The sequence below is a fragment of the Wasmannia auropunctata genome, unplaced genomic scaffold (genome assembly GCF_000956235.1).
Source record: "Wasmannia auropunctata unplaced genomic scaffold, wasmannia.A_1.0 LD336000.1, whole genome shotgun sequence".
NCBI lineage: Eukaryota > Metazoa > Arthropoda > Insecta > Hymenoptera > Formicidae > Wasmannia > Wasmannia auropunctata.
Window position 1 is genome coordinate 5,012,835 of NW_012026890.1, and position 18,165 is coordinate 5,030,999.

The following is an 18,165-nucleotide window of genomic DNA, read 5'->3' on the forward strand; positions in this document are numbered from 1 at the left end:
ATCATATTTATTCTGGATCTTGCCTTGTAATTAATTTCATATTATCCCAAATGAATTAGAAAAATCATATTCAAATATTAAAAAAGCTTTTTGACTTGTCATTATTTACCCAACTAAAAATTGTCATTATTTGCCCCAGGAACTACCACTTTTACTTTTAAAACTTTACTGAGAGAAATAAAATTAATATACAAGCATAGGAATTATATCAAAATAGAGAAAAAAGTATCGTATAACATAGAATAGATTAGATCTTATTCAACGATTCAGCAATTAAGAAAATATAACTTCAAATATTAAAAAAAGATTCAGGTTTTATCTTATTTCACGAATGCAAAATTTTAAACTTCTCCGCTAGTTATATTTGGTTTTTGATTTTTATGACTTTTTTAGAAGATGATTAGATACTTGAGAATTGTCTTTATATTAATGAATAGTGATAAAATAGACGCGTGAAAGAGGAGAAATTTAAAGTGACACTATTTGCCTCCCCCCCTTCCTTTATTATATCCATACATATAATACATGTAAAATATGTGAATTTTTACAAAGCATTGAAGTAAGACATTATAATACATTGTGATAAAATTGTTTACAAATTATTTTGTTAACTTTTAATACAAGAAAATGTTTAGACAAAAGTTGTATGGCTTTAAGAAGAACAAATTAATACTAAATTAATATTTGAAAAAAATTAATTATTAAAGTCGTATGAAAGTTGTCTCCATTTTTTTAAATTGATTATGATTTTTTTACATAATATTATTTCTCTGAGTATTATGATTACATATATAAATATTAAAGTAAAATTTTGAGAAAATTAATAGTTTTACAATATTTTATATTTTATTCTGACGCATTTTGATATAAAATATAAAATACTTAATAAATTATTAATTTTTATATTAAATAATCAAACATTAATATTTTTATGCACAGAATAATGAGATCAATGAATGTAAGAAAAATACATAATTGTTCTTCAAAAAAGTTATGCAACTGCAATATACAAGATAAACAGACATCAAATATGTTCATTTAAATTAAAATCATCTGATTTCAATAACTTTACAATAATAAAATGTTTCTAATAATTTAGAATGATAAATCCAAAAATCGATTACCTGGAACCTCTTTTTAATTCTCGATAAACAATTAAAGCGTACTGTTTTTTATTGTAATAATGATAATAAAATAATAATATTAACAGATTTATTTTTCATAATAATTATGATTATGTAATGTATGTTTTAACAGTTTGCGTATAAAAGTTCCATATGAGATACGTATAAAATACATTATAAAACATAAAAATTCATTCTGAATTTAGTTTTTATGTTTACAAAAATTTGAGTTTTTTGTCAAAATGTGCGAATATATATTTTTATCGGATCTTTTCAGTATTATATATATTGCAATGCAAGTATATGTAAGGATTTTTGGAAAATGATACTAAATTATACAACGTGATACTTATGAATATAGATTTATCCTTATAAATATAAATTTAATATTCATTTGATTACTATACAATTTATGAATACTTTTAATTCCTACCATGTTATTTAATTCGTAGTTTAAATTTTTATGTTGCAAGCATTACAATCACGTCAATTCAAGTACAAAAGAATTATGATTTCCAGTGTTTACCGATACGCGTATACATTTTAACAAAATTTAAAATACGTTATGTATACATAGACTCGCCTGCGCTCACGTTACGCACATATATACACACAAATATAATTACGTTTAATTATAAGATACTACCTATAATTTATAGTTGTAATTCCGTTTGTTATCATTGTATGAAAAATTTGTATTAAATTTTGAATACATTTCACGTCATCCGAACGACCCACTCAAATTATTGTGTTAATTTAATATAAGAATAGGTTAGAAAGCAACACAAATATTGTGTAAAAAAAATTAATACGAAAAATGCAACGTAGGCCGTGTTCCGATATACACTGCCGATATACATTGCTGAAAATTTACAGTATCGCAAACTATAGTGTCCACTGACAATGTATATCAGAACACGGCCATACCGAGTTGGGAACAAATTATGGAAACATATTTCTTTAATAAAATTAACATTTATAATATGTCAAATTGTTTTACTGTGTCATTAGAGTAGTTATTAAATGCATTCATAATAATCTAGTAATTATTTTTATTGCATTATACCGATATCAGCAACTATCTTGGTTATACAGGATGTCTCAAACCACTCATTTAAAAACAAAGGCAATGATTTTTATTAAAAATTCCAAAAATTTTGATCGGGTACGCTCTACCAAATAATAATATTTTCAACTTCCGGTTCCGAATGGAAATGGACCATTCAGAATGGAATAGATTTTTTTAAATGAAATATTTGAAATGAAATATTTTTTATGGGCTCTAAATAGCTCATTTCTGTTTGGAACCGAAAGTTGAAAATATCACCATTCGATACAGCATACACGATTTACTTATCAAAATTGTTGGAATTTTTGATAAAAAAAAACCTCTTCCTGTTTTTAAATGGATGAGTGATCTGAGACACTCTATACAACCATATCATGGATGGACCATGTGATTTGACGTTCGTAAAATAGTATTCGGCGTAATGTAATCATATAACGTAATACGTAATAGATATGTAAGAATTCGTGAAACTCAAGAACGATTGTTTGACACCATGTTTTACACTATAAAACAAGAATATTTTTATTATTTTATATATATTTTAAATTTGAAAATGATATGTAATATGTGTGTGGTATAATAGGTGTGTATTTACGCGCACGCGCACGCGCGCGTATGTGTGTATGTGTGTTTGAATTAGTTATATTATAAAAAATATATTGTTACTAGGCTGAATAAGCAGATTATATATCATTAGAAAATGAATTAGTGATAAGAATAATATAGTTATAATTAAAAATGAGATAATATAGATTTATATATAAACAAATTTTAATTACATTCCTAATATTTACATGATTGATGTGCAAAATGCAAAATATACATTTGTTATAAACATAATATTTATAATTTTCTTCTTTGTAATTTATAATATTTATAATTTATTTAATGATAACAATTTAAACAATATCTTTTTTAGCGTGAAAAGTGCTGAATAACATATACCGTACAACTTATATGCGCATCATGTGATCATATAAAATTTCTTTCCGCACGATTTTAACGTCTCTGTATAAAATACTTTAATATAACGGTATAAATTTTATTTAAGGTAAGTATAAAAAAGTTTCTTATTCTTCATTTGTGGAATTGTGAATAAATTTGCTCGATACATCGATTATAAATAAATTTATTTCAATCTATGTATTGCTGTATAAAAAAAGTCATAAATTATTTTTAATTACAAAAAATTAATTATACTTATTTATCAATTCGGCAGATTTCGGATTATTACAGCCAGTCTTTGCAAATAAAGAGTATATGCTTTGCATTAGAATTATTTATAATATCGATAATAAAATTGGAGATTCTGTTCAGAAGAACGTAGTAGATATCATGACTGTGATATCACATCCCTTTTAAGACTATCACACATGTTATTTACTTTCTTTCTTCGGTTATAACAATAAAACACGCTTATTTATACGTTACTTTAAATATATTCTTTCGTATCATATACACAATCCGATTTGGCGCGCGCGTTCTCTTTAGTGCCAAGACACAACCGTGTCTACTGTTTTACATTGTGTACACTGTTTTGCTTATATACACTCGTTTATAATAAGCTTCTCAAAAGCTAAGTCAAGCCAACTCCACTTTTTGCAAATTTATTAATTTTTATAGATGATAGTCCATAATATTAATGATTATTTCTGCTTTCATTTTACGGAGTTAATTAATTTGACTTTTAAAAGGGTCATATATATATTACTATGACATTATTAGAAGTGTATGTGATACTACCTGTCTCCGCCTTATTTCTTTTTTGTATTATCATTTGCTTCATGCTGAAAAGCGCTGAGTATATGTATGTAGAATCGAAAATATTATTTTATAAATAACCGATATCCCATTATCATCAACATAAACTAACGGATATTTTTAGATCACAGTTAAGTTTAGCGTAAAACGTGCTTTTGCATCCGGTTCTCGTGAAAGGCACTGCAGTTAAAAAAATTTTTTACAACTCTGAACACACTGAATCGTTTGTTACATTATACAGCTAGAAAACAATAAGAACATCGTATTTCGCATATTTGACTATAAATATTACAATTATGATATTGTTATTATTCTTATTATTTATATCTTAACTATAAAACATTCTTAATTATATCGATAACAATCGCAAAAAATTGTATGAGCTAATTTTTATATCAGATTAAATATATGATTCTTTTATATCAGATTAAATATATTTATTCTTACATATAAATAATGCTATTGTTATTATAAAAATTATGTACTTTATGATAAAATTTTATAAAATTTGATATCGAATTTTTTTTACTATAGTTTTACTTTCTTATATTATTAACAAACTTGTGACTCTAAGCTATGAGGAATTAAATGTTACGTATACGATTGCTTTCAGCAACATCAGAAATTTAGATTTGACATAATCGCAAACGCGATTATATTTATCGCAAATTCAATTAAATAACGATTTGTAAATCACAGCAAGAGACATGTCAAGAACTCTCTCAGTATGAGAGTAAATAAACTCTCAGAAGAGTAAATAATATATATAAATCTTTTTATAATCGCTTAAGCTTGGTTCAACTTACGATATCTAAATTCCTACGTTTATTCTCGGAATTTTTTCATTTTAAATTATTATTTAATATGCACTTACAGTTTTATTTCGTTGTGAATGTGAATGGAATTTATCGAGGGAATGAAAAGAGAGCACATCAGAGTGATATTATACGAACTGAAGATTGCTCTCGCGTATATTGAGCATGTTCTCCGATACGTGTAATATTTAAAAAAATGCACGCATTCCGACCAAAATGGAAGCGCAAAGAATGCTGCTCACTGACATTGACGTCATCTTCCAAAATATTACTTCGCGTAAAATGTGCATGCATTTAAATCTAAAACGATGTTATAGAAATCTTACACGAATATATATTTTGCGAATTAATCGACTGATTGATTAACAAATAAGTTTAAAAAAAAGCACATAGGCATTCTAATTATTCAGAATTTTGGAACACTGTCTTAATTATAACGAATTATGATGGCAAAAATAAACAAAATGTTTATTCTGTACTCCAAACAAAATAGTTTCTTCGCATGTCATCACGTGTTGGACAGAATATTTATGTAAAGAATATTGTGCTATAAATTTGTAAAATGAGAACATATGTTAATTTGTGTTCATAAAACAAATTTTTGTTCCTATGCAAACAATTTTTATCTCAACTTGATTTAAATTCATTGAATTCTATTTTATTAGAGGCCATATTTTTTATTAACATTTTGACTATTTTATTTATGCGTTATTTAACTTACTTGTCTAAATATATATCATTTGTTACGAAAGATAAGTGTATTACTGCCCGGATTAGCTTTAATTGTAAATCATCGTATCCACTATTTCACGTTTATTAACTCTGTTTACGAAGTAAATACGTAAATCATTAAATTACGTATTTTTGATAAACAATAAGCATTTTTAAAAATAATGACTAAGAGAGAGAGTTCTAAAACATTTCTACACTTTTTAATATTAAATACCTAATCATTATAAGACTCATAGGTCTCAAATTTTTTATAAAGAATCTTTATAAGACGTGTATCGTAATTTTTGCGAATTTTCCGTAATTCTACCGAACATCAAACTATAGCATCCCTCGTCTTGAAACCGGTATCACCGGCGCCGTTGGGATACATATTTGAAGCCAAGGCTTTCACGTCGTCTTTCCGGTCTCTTTGTGCGAACGGCGGCATTTTCAGCCTCAATTTTCTCCTCTTCATGGAATCTTTTTCTCTGCAATAATATTCGTTCTAACTAACATCATCCTCATTTTACGAGCTCCTTTATGATATAAATACACATCATCCTGCCTAATAAAGCGGCCCCTAGACGATCAATATTATTGCATAACAGTTACTGTACAATATTTTTGATTCTAAACTCGTAGAGGCTACATTAAACGTTTGTTTTAAATTGTCTAACGGAAGCATCAATATTGATCGTTCAGGGGCCACTTAAGTTTAACGTTGTCTACCTAAATAAAAGAACATTCCTGTTGCGCATACTAATGAACGACGCCTTAACAAACGTACGACGCTGTTATTTGCGAAAATTGTTTGACCAACAAAATGCAGATGTTTTGAAAAAGGATCATTGTTACGTACTGGTGTTTGCAGTCTATGAAGATACCTATCGAGAACAGTACCACCATGGCAACGATGATGCCGATAACAACGACCACTAACGTCACAATCGCATCTTCCTCCTCGACGGTGAGGGACGTATCTGACGTAGGAACGTATGCTGAAAAAAAAAAGAGAAAACGTTTTGCAATGTTTTGAAATACGTATGAGTATACCTAAACTTTTCATTATCGATTATAGATGATTCTTACTTCTTTCCAATTCTTAGTAAAACGTGACTGTTTATTAGAAGATAGCACTAGAAAGAACGTGAAAAATGAGCAGTTCGGATTTGCATTGGCACACGTGAAAGTTATGCGCGACAGCAAAGGCTGCCCTTGTAGATATTTTTCTTAACTAGCACGCATTGGGATTTCATAATCATTTGCAAACTGAGAGGATTGAATGCGTTCAGAGACGGGAAAACGTGCCGGCGATGGAACGTCAAGGATTATACAGTAACGTGCGTGATATCCGATAAGAACCGATGTCTTTTATGCGAGCGTGAACATTAAACCTATGCTCTACTGTAATTGTAGCGTTGATGCTTCAAATTGCACAATAGCCGATTGTTCAGTCGTATAAATGTTTAGCATCAGTCAACTTCAATAATTTGCATGACTGAATGATTGTACATACTTCTCTATTTTGTACTACTACTTTATTTAATTTATATTTAATTTACTCGTATATATACTATACGAATTTATTTAATTATATAATTAAATTATTATACATCATGGTTTGTCCCTAAAGTAATGAGACTAGTTTTTGTGTGCACGTGAGAAGGGCCAGGAAAGGAAAACGGCGGTCAAGGCAGTTGGCCAGGGATCTCAGGTATACAGTCTGATCCTTCTCAGTTGTCTCCGAGCTTTTCTAGCATTCTTGTAATTTTTGTGTCTTATCACGAGCGAAAATTCAGCATAGTCTCGAACGCTGTTCAAGACTGTGCTGCATTTTGAGCAGCGTTACACGATCAAATTCTGAAGACAAAGCAGCGTATATAGCCATAAGCTGTTCTCAATATCTCTACTGGTTTCGGAACCAAATTTTTCAGTTTCACGTAGAATTTAATCGCTGCTCAAGACTGTTGAGTTTTCGTCCGTGACAAGACATAAAAATTACAACGCACTTTGCTGACGGCATCGACTGCTAGAGAGACTCGGCAACTGACAATGAGAATGATCAGGCTGTATACCTAGGATCCCCTGCCAATTGCCTCGACCGCTGTTTTCCTTTCCTGGCCCTTTTTACGTACCCTGCACACAAACTATTTTTACGACAAACCATGTATACATATATCTTATATAATTATACTTTGATATTTAAATGTTGGGATATATTGACAAATAATTATTAAGAAAATTGTTAAAAACGGAAAATGTCAATTGTCATTTTCAAATAGATATAATATTATTAATTTATTTCTTTTGGAATTATTTGGAATTTTAATATACATATTAAGTTATTAATAATTTTAATATATTAAGTTTATTTAGCTTTTATATCGAAAACAAACAATTAAAGATTTTGATGAATTATTTACTGTTAAAGTGGATAGTGTTTTGTGATTCTTCTTAGCCCTGTCATATGTCTAAATGTAAAATTCTGCCAAGAGTTTTTTGCGTAAAAAAAAATTAGCTACAGATCGAGCCATACTCGCTTGTAATTTTTAATGTAATGTAATGCTTGTAATCTTTCTGTTCACTATCGCGTAACAGTTGGTTTCCGTTGGTTATTATCAGAATTATTCTGCTTCCTAGAGAAAGGTGCTCTCCACACGTGCTGATATGCCACATTAATCAGAGACGAGTAACCATAAACGAGAGGCGTTTCCGCTATGCTACACGCTTTTGTTCATTGAAATTGACGTTGCTCTAATATCCAATAAGTTTCACGAGTTTACATAATTGTTTATTATTTGTATTATTCACCGATATTTGCAAATAAAATATTGCATATTTAAAATATTAAAGTAAACCTATAGTACTATAGATCTCATATTTGGCATAGTACACAGACAAATATAATCAATGATGCAATAGAAAAATTTAAGATTAACGTGTTTTATTTCGATTTTTCTTACCATCAGACTTTAAAAAAATTATGAAATATGCGTTCTTTAAAACGTGCCGATTCGAAAATCGAGTAATGGGATTACAAGTGCAAATCAAATCCGTTCGTCGCGTGCTAAACAGTTTTTTTTTTCGGTTCACAATACGCAGAAAAAACAACCATAAAAAAGAACTTTTTTTCATCGAATTGTGAATAATAGCACTGTGAACAATATTACACCAGTCAGAATCACCGTTGATTTCGGAAAGAAACATTACTCTCGTATTCTTAATTGCACAAAGTTCTTCACCTAAGTCCATTTAAACTATTTTAAAGCGTTTCAAAATATAAAAATATACATATATATAATAAATGTCCTTTAAAAGAAAACTAAGTCTGTTTTAAGCTATCTAAAGTCTAACTTAAAGCATTTAAAACGTTTAAAGATATAAAAAGTATACGCAAACATATAAATAGGTTAAACGCGTATGAAAACTAGGAGAAATGTACTATCTCAAGTGAAAATTGCGGTATTTAAAAAATTTTCCACAATTGCATTTTATCGTGGCATTATATTTCGCTTCCAACGTTCTTGACGACAGTGCGTTTGACCTAGATATACTTCGCTTTTACAGCGATAATTTGATTTGCACAGAGAACATATAAACAACTACATATCTACGTCTAAGAGACCGAAAAATCAATTTATGTAAATTTTTCTCAAAAATTAAAAAATGATAAAAAAGTTAATAAATAATTTTTTCTATAGACAAAAGTATATATAAATTAAATACATACTAAAGTAAAATTTATAATATTAAAAAATAAAGGAGTAACAGCTGCGATCTCGCGAAAGACAGGTGCCGCGAAGTAGGTTTGTGCCTCTTCGCGTGACAACTTTTTCCGGAGTGGAATTTCCTTCGTCCGCGTGCGGCTGATGCGCCCCCGCGGAATTTGTCTCGTCGTCGTATCACCAGTTTTTCGTTCGAGTCGGCGCTTTCGCGACCGTTATTTGCTAGCTGTCTCAGCTCTCGGAGCATCGGCATGAGACACGTGACGCGATTCCGCAATGTGCAACGCGACGACGGATACACAGATCGGAATGCTCGTATGCGTTTACGATTCGACCGTCTCTCGTTGGCAATGAGTCCGATCCGATCATACGCGAGAGTCTCTCAAGGTTCCGGCGAGGATTAATTACAGATCTCGCGGATGCTGAATGACCATATACTCTGCTTTGTCTAGGACGCGGGCTACTTTCCAAGTTCTTACGTTCGCTTTTCCTTCCTTTGGTCTCCACATTTTACATCGCCTGCTTTCGTTAATCATATCATATCACATTAAAGATTCCTTATCTTCGATTGTTTTTGACAAACATACAATGCATCGATGCCTTCTTCATGTCGAGTTTCGTAAATGAATCGAATTTACAAAACATTGAAAATGGAAATCTATTTATATCGACTCACGAAGCCCTACTTTCAATAATTTATGTATTTTCACTCGCGTACCTATTAATTTTCTTAATAAAATTATTAAATATTTTTGATAATCTGTGCATTATCGCATATCGGATAAAATATTGACGTTCATTGTGACAATTTAAAGGTTGATTAAATAATAAAGATCAAAGATTTGAGATTAAGATTGATTGGATAATTGACGGAACACGGGCAATTTATAATTGCTTATTATATGCGGCCCTGATTGACGTTCGACAAATGCGATAACATCTGTAAGCATATCATGCACTTTGCTGTTAGTTCGTAATAATTAAGCTATCCCGTTAACGAGAATGCCGATATTCTCGTTAAAGCGAAACAAGCATTTATTACCCTTTACTGTTTTTTGTAACGGCAACAGTCTCAGTATCTCTCACAATCGGAGGTGTATATCCGCATTGCAATAAAAGTATTTGAGCGGTATCATAATTGTTTATTATCTATATTGGAGAAATACTTACGCCTTTATCTTTATTGCAGTTTCTTAAATTCTTAAGTTTTTTCGACGTACAAAAAGCTCTAAATCGCTTGAGCAAAAATTTAAATTTTCTTTCGGAAATGCTCTCTTCGAACTCTCTTCAAACAAATATTATTTAATATCTTCATTCTTTTAAGCATCAGTATGATTGCCATACGTAAATCCGCAGAAATTGAGATTAATCTTGTAGAAAATTTAAGTTATTTATTTAGTTACCAAACTTGTGTTTAGTTTGGCAAATAAACACAAATACATTTTATAATAATTTATTATTAGCGGTGTTTATGCATATTTACACTCTCCGTCATCTGAGCACGTAACATCAGAAACTTCCTCAACTTGAACTTTGATAAGTAGGACCGTCATTAAATAGTAATAATTCGGGAAAATCCTTGATTACTTTTTACTTACTTTCTGTTGACGCAGTATTTATGCTGCCGTTTATATTTCTAACGTGCGCTTCCATCCTTCGTCACTTCTCCTTCGCGAACCAAAAGGGAACAGTTTATTTCTTCCACTGCTCGTTCCACGTTATCCCGATTAACGAGAAAAAAAAGGTCGGCAGGAAACGGAGTGAATACGGTTTCAAATAGTTCGGAGCAGCTCCGAACTCCCTGCAGTGCGTCAACCGGATCGAGATCTTGAGGTAAACTGTCAGCCGCACGCCCGCGGTCGTGCGATACACTCGGCGAGGCGCCAACGAGAGTGACGGAAAGGAAAGAAGAACGTGGCCCGAGCAAGGGAAAGAAGAACGTGTATAGCGAGTGTGAGGAAGAGGAGGGCACTTGAGGAAGTGAAACAGACACAAACATGCACGTCACAAACGTGCACATGTATGAGATTCGGAAGAGGCAGAGCGGGGCGGGGGGGAGGGGGGAAGGAGAGAGAGAGAGAGAAACCCGGTAGAGACACGTCGCAAGGTCCGCGAGATCCGTGCGATTCCCATTCACCATCCCGGGTCCAGGTATACCCTGGTACGAATTGAAACTCTTTGTACAGTTCCCTGGGAACGTGAGACACAACTGACAAAGAAACAAACGGCTTTCGCATAAAAGAAATTAAATCCATAAATTGAAAATATTTTGGAAGTATTTGTAAATATTTTGAAAATAATTACATTAAATTCCTGAAGTTTTACTTCTCTCAATCGTAAATCATAACGATAAATAAATATAAACATATTTGATTGTCTGCATTTATATAAATGTAAATTGTATAAATTCCCAACGGAAATATTAATAATATTTCTGGGTATACGCGAAAATTCTTGAAAAGACTTATTTATATATAATTTCTATTATAATAAACGCTATAATACCAGTACCGAGTAATAAGATATTATTTAAAGTCCGATGTATCCAAATCGTTAATAATTTCAGATTTAATTCTTTTGAGACTGCAGCTCGTTAATATTTGGCAATATGACGTCAAAGCGGCAATTGAATGCTCTCCTAATATTTCTTACCGATGTTTATTTCATATCACATACGCATTAACGTAATGAAACTGAATAAGTCTCAAGATGAATCATCGATTATTTTTTAAATGCTATCCATTTTGTTAGGCATATGCGACAGCACTATGACGCACCAAGTTTCAACGGAATATTGATTCAGTAAACACGTCAGATACGCCTCAAATTGATAAGCAATATTGTAAATGGATGTTACGATTACAAATCCGTAAAATCGTAATCCGTAAAATTGATTTTATTCCGATTCATCACGTTTAACTACAATTTCGTCATGCAGAATAATTTATGAAAAAAAAGTAATAATATGTGCAATGTCAAATTATTAATCTGTTATATAAATATATGAATAATTTAATGATATTACCGATGGGTCAGTGTAATAATTCTACTAATAATTAAGTTAAATAATATTATTAATAATTATATATTTTATTACATATATTATAATTATTAATAATATTTAATTATATTATCAATAAAGTCAGTAAAGTCGATGTCCAATCTAGCACTCAATTCTTTTTCGAGGAGATCCGTGTGTTACAATTAATTGTCATAATGTGTAGGCATTTATACAATTGCCACGTATCATTGCAGAATTATACAGCTGGCATTCCCGTGATTATCGTAATTCATCTTCCGGTTTTGTAATGCACAAAGGACAAATAAGCATCTGCTCCGTGCAATACTCCCACGACGCCACTTAGAATCTGCAAATAAATAAATTACTTTTAACATCCTTAAAAATGCTCCCAAATAATTAAAAATATCTGTATTCTGTTTCAATATTAGTCAATATTAGTCATTTTCTTAATAAAGTTTCGCTTTTTATTGCTTATTATAGAGATATATCATATCTCAGACACAAAATTATATCAACAAAAATTACTGTAATTCCTTTTCTCAATTCTTGTCTCTGGCTAGGTGAACAAATAATGACGCAAATTAGTGAAAGCGTTAAATTCACGATTTGCAATTGCACTAATAAACTTACATAAGCGGCTGTCATGGCAGGATAAACGTCGAAGCCGGGTTTCAGATAATACTCGGCCATCAGAAATAATTTAGTTGCAAAAGCTAAATAAGATGCTGAGCTTAAATACAGGAAGCAGGCTAAAGAATTGAACATCATCTCCTGTCATTGATAAAAAAGAAATCATGTAACACATAATTCTTAAATTAATGGCAATAAAAACAATGTTTAAATTATGACAATAAGTGTAAATATTAATACTTTAACAAGTAACTATTTAAGATAATTGAATATATAAAATGTGTCTCTTTAAATTTATATTTAATATTATATTACATAGTTCATTATTATTTTGTAAGATAGACAAATACATACCAAAAGTGACGATCGAATTAACTTGTAACTTTTTTCGGAAATTATATAACAAAGGAGTAATAGAGCGGAAATCAGAAAACACGCGGATGCTGTGGTCAATGACCCTTCGAAAGCTGATCCAATGGATGAACTGTATCTTAAGCCATAATTAATGAGCAAACTTTGAATTAATCCACTAATTATCTGGAATCACATTTTAATTATTCTATATAGATATTATAAAAAATTAATTTTATACATTTAAAAGTTTTATATATATATACATATATACATAATACATATACAATATTATTAGTATTCTTTATAATTCTTATATGTATTATACAGAGTGTCGCAGACCACGCCATCCATTTAAAAACGAAAGAAGTGATTTTTATAATCCCAAAAATTTTGATAAGTAAGCGAGGTATGCTCTATCTAATAGTGATGTTTTCCGGTTCCAAACGGAAATGGCCTATTCAGAGCGGAAGTCGACTTTTAAAAATAGAACATAATATTTTTTTATTGGATATTTGGGTTCTACACAAAAAAATATGAAACTTTTGTACTAAGCATTTTTTTCGAAAAATGACAACCTGTATATGTTATATGTATAGAGCTTTGCATATACTAAATAATGTACGTGCAACTACAATTTACCGTTTCGCAAACTTTCATAATTCCTGGCAGAGATTTTAAGAATTCCACGTGTATACACGTGCAACATCTAAAACAGCAGCAACCAACACCGCCTGCGCCATGCGTACCAGAGGATGACATCCTGATTCCTGATTACAAGTTCTCTTTGACTTTTGACTATATACTAATGGACTGCCAGTTGCCTTTCTCACGCTATAATAAATCTCACGCGCGCCTCCGTTAACTAACAATAAGTTGCAAATCCCCGATACTTCGATATATTACGAACTCACGTATAATAGCAAATCTATATGTTCACCAGTTCAATATCAAATTCAAAATGTAATAACTTAATACAACCAGAAATCGTGAGACTCCAGATTTATCAGGAAAAGCAATTAAAAAGAAGAAGAATTACGGACATTATATATATATATATATATAAGTATATATATATAATATCATGTATAAATTATGACTATTAAATTGTCTATTCGATACGTTTGACATTAACAATTTAATAACAGTATATTGCCTTATCACCTCTTTAATCAATGTGAAAGAGTAAACTCCCAATTTATAAACAGAAAAAGTTTTGGTTATTTATGATCTCATACCATTGACACTTGTACAGTAGTTGCGGTAAGCGAAAAAGTTTTTAATGTTTTCAAATTACAAAATAAATTAAAAATAAAAGATATTATTCCAACAATGATCAAAGCTACTACATATTTAGAAATATTAATTCTATTACATTATTTGTTAATTTTGATGCACACATTAAAAAACTAGAAATACTAGAAAATCACAAATATATTTAAATTAATAACATTTTATTTTCAAGTAAAATTATTTTATGAACTAAATATTATACATTACATTATCAAAGCAAAAAGACTTATTTGAGACGCACATTAACAAAAAAAATAACTTTCAGTGGGCAACAATATTATGTAATACCTATATAATATATATGTATATTTTATTTGATTTATATTTTTTTATATTGATATTATTTTTGTATGTGTATTGTATATTATATTATATTTTATTGCATAATACATATATATGTTCAAAGTGTTCAAACAATTGTTGTCCTTATTTCATTATTGTGTATTTATACATACACATTTTTTATACTACAATTTAATTCTGCACTTACTAAACGTAATAAAACAGCTCAACATATGTCTTTCCATCTCTCTTTTTTTCCTGTCTTGTCATCCAAATGTGATTTCGTGTTTCGATTTTTTGCCATTTAGCTAACTGGAGCGCGCGTGATGTTTATTACATGCAAAGCCATGTGAAAAAAGAGCAACTAATATATAGGTAGTCAAAGACAGGTCCCATACCGTGCATGCCTATGATTTCGTGCTGCAGACAATTAACTTAATGCCTGTCCTTGTACACTCAATTACAACTTTCGTTAAAATGTCTCGTTTATGATCTCTCCAACGCTCTTTATTATGGTCCCTCCACTTAATATTTAAATGCCCGTCTGCTTTCTCTTTTCTTTCACTTCCTCCAATAATTTTTAACACAATTGTCCACTTACACTCAAAAATAATATTTCTTCAAATAATTGTCTTATTGTAGTAATTAAAATGAGAAACATAAATCCGGTACACAATAAACTATATTCACTGCCTAAGCACAATAAAAAAATAATATTTTATTACAATAAATTTTATTAAATTTGTCTATAAACAAGAAGAAAAACTAGTTTATAAATTATCTTTAATACAAATATAAGTAAAAAAATTTAATAAGTAAAAAAGGACAGTAATATACGTATTCAAAGATTTAAATATGTTTACAATTTAATTTAAAATTTTTATTTACAATTTAATCATTTCTAATGTTCAACTCTTATAGCAATTTTTAGGAGAACAGAGAACACGCCTACGATCGACGATACTTTTAAACTGACTGAGGGTATAAGCCTGTGCATCCACAAAGTCTGAATGTCGTTGCACCCCCCGCATAGCATTCAACACAAGGGAAATTACTGTCTATTTCTGGCACGTGCTATGCCAGAACTCGGAATGCTTTACCCGCTTTGATCGCTCGGAGCAGCTGACAGAAACGTAAAAAAAAGTTTGAATGAAAGGTAATAACATAAAAGTATGTATTTAATTATAGTTTTTATAAAACATAATTGTATTTACAAATAAAAGAAAGATAAGGGCTCGCATTTTTTTAATTTTACATATAAATACGTGTTTATTAGAAAAATATTTGATAGATTAGTATATATTTGTGAAAAATATCAAGTAAATGCCATACCATATCAGATAATAGTCAAAATTCATTGTACAATGTTTTTCTACGTTAATTTAAATAAATAAAGATGTATAAATTTAGCTTGTAAAATAATACAACTTGTACAGTAATATTATTCATTTTCACTCTTCGCAATAATTTAATTAAACTATTTCATTCATCTCGTCATATGGGCGATGCCTCCGCTGAAGGCATATAAAATACTGTTTAGCAAACCGCAAATCTAGATAAAAATTAACAAATTTGTTCACAATAGAAGTAGTAGGTACACGTATAAATTTAATAAGTAATTAATTAATAAGTAAATGTGATACGTTTACTTCAAAAGTAGCACAGCTAAAAAACATATCTTTTTTTATTTTAATTATTACCATGAATGAGTTATGTAGGTAAATATTATAATGTCAATCAAAAGTCTAGAAAACTTAATTTTTTTTAGATGTATCACTTTTGAAGCAAAAATGCTATATGTCTAAACTTAATAAATCATTCTTTATAATCATTCTTTATTTTGTGAATATATAAGAATTAATTAATATTTTATTTGCGATGCGTGTGTATGTGTTTATGTAAATATACTTATAATAATTTCAATTTTTGGTATCACAATTAACTTTTACAAATATAATATTATACTTACAGAAGCTGCTAATAACGCCTCATAATTAGATATTTTATCAATCGTATGTATTTCTATTATCAGACTTACTGAGGCCGCAAATACTATTACGACTGCAAAAAAATTATAAAAGCGTTCCTGAAAGTTTAAAAAAAGTGTCAATCAGTCAACATAATTTCGAAAATAACATCTAACATTACATCAAATAGCCTTCTTTAAATTATCTTAATTACGTTTTAGGCCTTTTTTTTCTTTTATGAATAAGAGAAACAGAATGAATGAAATAATAAGTTAATTTTATTTATATATTTCAAATAACTTACGTGAACCGTTTTAGGTAAAATGGCTATAGTAAGGGGAGACACCAGGTAACTGATAAAAATAATAAAAGTGATATTAAAAAAACTAGATGTTGCAATAAGAAAGAAGCATTCTTTTTGTCTTATAGAGAAACTGGTAGTATTAAAGCTATTACTGATAATTCCTATGCAAATTGCACCCAATACCTGTTAATAACAAATTAAGAATACTATAATTAAAAAGATATAATTTTTTCTTGTAGAAATTAGCAGCAAATATACTATTACTAAACAACAAAATCTTTTAATAAAAAATACAAACTATAAATTATTACAGTCAAAAAGCGAAGATAATACTGATAACATAATCTTAACCTCAAATATTATTTTAAAATGCCAAGCTATTTAACAACATAAATTTCTTAAATCACATATTTATTCTAATTAAATCGCGGCGAAAATTATTTTTATCTAAAAGTATTATTTATTCTGTTGAAAAATTAACAACTTTTATTAACTAATTAATTATTTTATATTATAGATATATTTAAATTGATCTAGAAATCATAACAACAATCTACATCAACAAATAAATAATTAAAGTAATAATAACTTATACCAATTGTAGCAACTTAAAAATTCCGTTCCAACTTTTCAAATAGTCAGTATTGATGATAATATTCAACATTGTTGTCTCGTTTTAATGTCAGTCCTAAAATTAAAGGTAATTATTTTTTTATTTTAATACGCGTAATTATCCATTTATTTTGCAAAGATTAAGCGACATTAGTAAAATAAAACAATTGCTTACACATCGATTTAAGAAACAGTTAATTAAAACGCTTATTCATGACTATCCTTATTTATGTGGATTGTTAAATGTAGTACGTACCCCGATCGAAAACTGTACTAACCTACAGAATAAAGTTATATATTAGAACATTTTACATTGGTGGTTAACGATTGACTGAAACGATAAATGATAATACGGGAAACGTCATTGTTATCATACAGATAAGATTGGTATAATATCTTTTGATAATATTTTCCAGTAACTTAGTTATTAGTTTTCTTATTTGTGGAGTTGTTAAAAAGTATGAAAAGTAAAAAATTTCTTATTTTAATATATATTAAT

At 29.4% G+C, this 18,165-nt stretch overlaps 3 protein-coding genes across 7 annotated transcripts; all 3 read right to left on the minus strand.

Moving 5' to 3' along the window:
- Positions 1-5,434: 5,434 nt before the first annotated feature.
- Positions 5,435-11,149, minus strand: LOC105453424. Its single transcript, XM_011695382.1, has 3 exons — positions 10,804-11,149; positions 6,340-6,478; positions 5,435-5,968 (listed from the first exon to the last, which is right to left on the minus strand). The coding sequence occupies exons 1-3, from the start codon at positions 10,856-10,858 to the stop codon at positions 5,815-5,817; spliced, it is 348 nt and encodes a 115-aa protein (XP_011693684.1). The 5' UTR covers positions 10,859-11,149; the 3' UTR covers positions 5,435-5,814.
- A 321-nt stretch (positions 11,150-11,470) lies between these two features.
- Positions 11,471-15,911, minus strand: LOC105453426. Of its 3 annotated transcripts, none has more exons than XM_011695385.1 (6): positions 15,697-15,911; positions 15,182-15,476; positions 13,851-13,978; positions 13,212-13,394; positions 12,858-12,998; positions 11,471-12,573 (listed from the first exon to the last, which is right to left on the minus strand). In XM_011695385.1, the coding sequence occupies exons 2-6, from the start codon at positions 15,186-15,188 to the stop codon at positions 12,496-12,498; spliced, it is 537 nt and encodes a 178-aa protein (XP_011693687.1). In that variant the 5' UTR covers positions 15,189-15,476; positions 15,697-15,911; the 3' UTR covers positions 11,471-12,495. The 3 variants fall into 3 exon arrangements, with proteins under 3 accessions (XP_011693687.1, XP_011693686.1, XP_011693685.1); XM_011695384.1 differs by having other exon boundaries at positions 15,672-15,911; XM_011695383.1 differs by having other exon boundaries at positions 15,182-15,911.
- A 153-nt stretch (positions 15,912-16,064) lies between these two features.
- On the minus strand, positions 16,065-18,001 carry LOC105453427. Of its 3 annotated transcripts, none has more exons than XM_011695389.1 (5): positions 17,945-18,001; positions 17,650-17,742; positions 17,055-17,237; positions 16,753-16,869; positions 16,065-16,335 (listed from the first exon to the last, which is right to left on the minus strand). In XM_011695389.1, the coding sequence occupies exons 2-5, from the start codon at positions 17,716-17,718 to the stop codon at positions 16,270-16,272; spliced, it is 435 nt and encodes a 144-aa protein (XP_011693691.1). In that variant the 5' UTR covers positions 17,719-17,742; positions 17,945-18,001; the 3' UTR covers positions 16,065-16,269. The 3 variants fall into 3 exon arrangements, with proteins under 3 accessions (XP_011693691.1, XP_011693690.1, XP_011693689.1); XM_011695388.1 differs by having other exon boundaries at positions 17,923-18,001; XM_011695387.1 differs by having other exon boundaries at positions 17,842-17,995.
- Between the last annotated feature and the right edge of the window lie 164 nt (positions 18,002-18,165).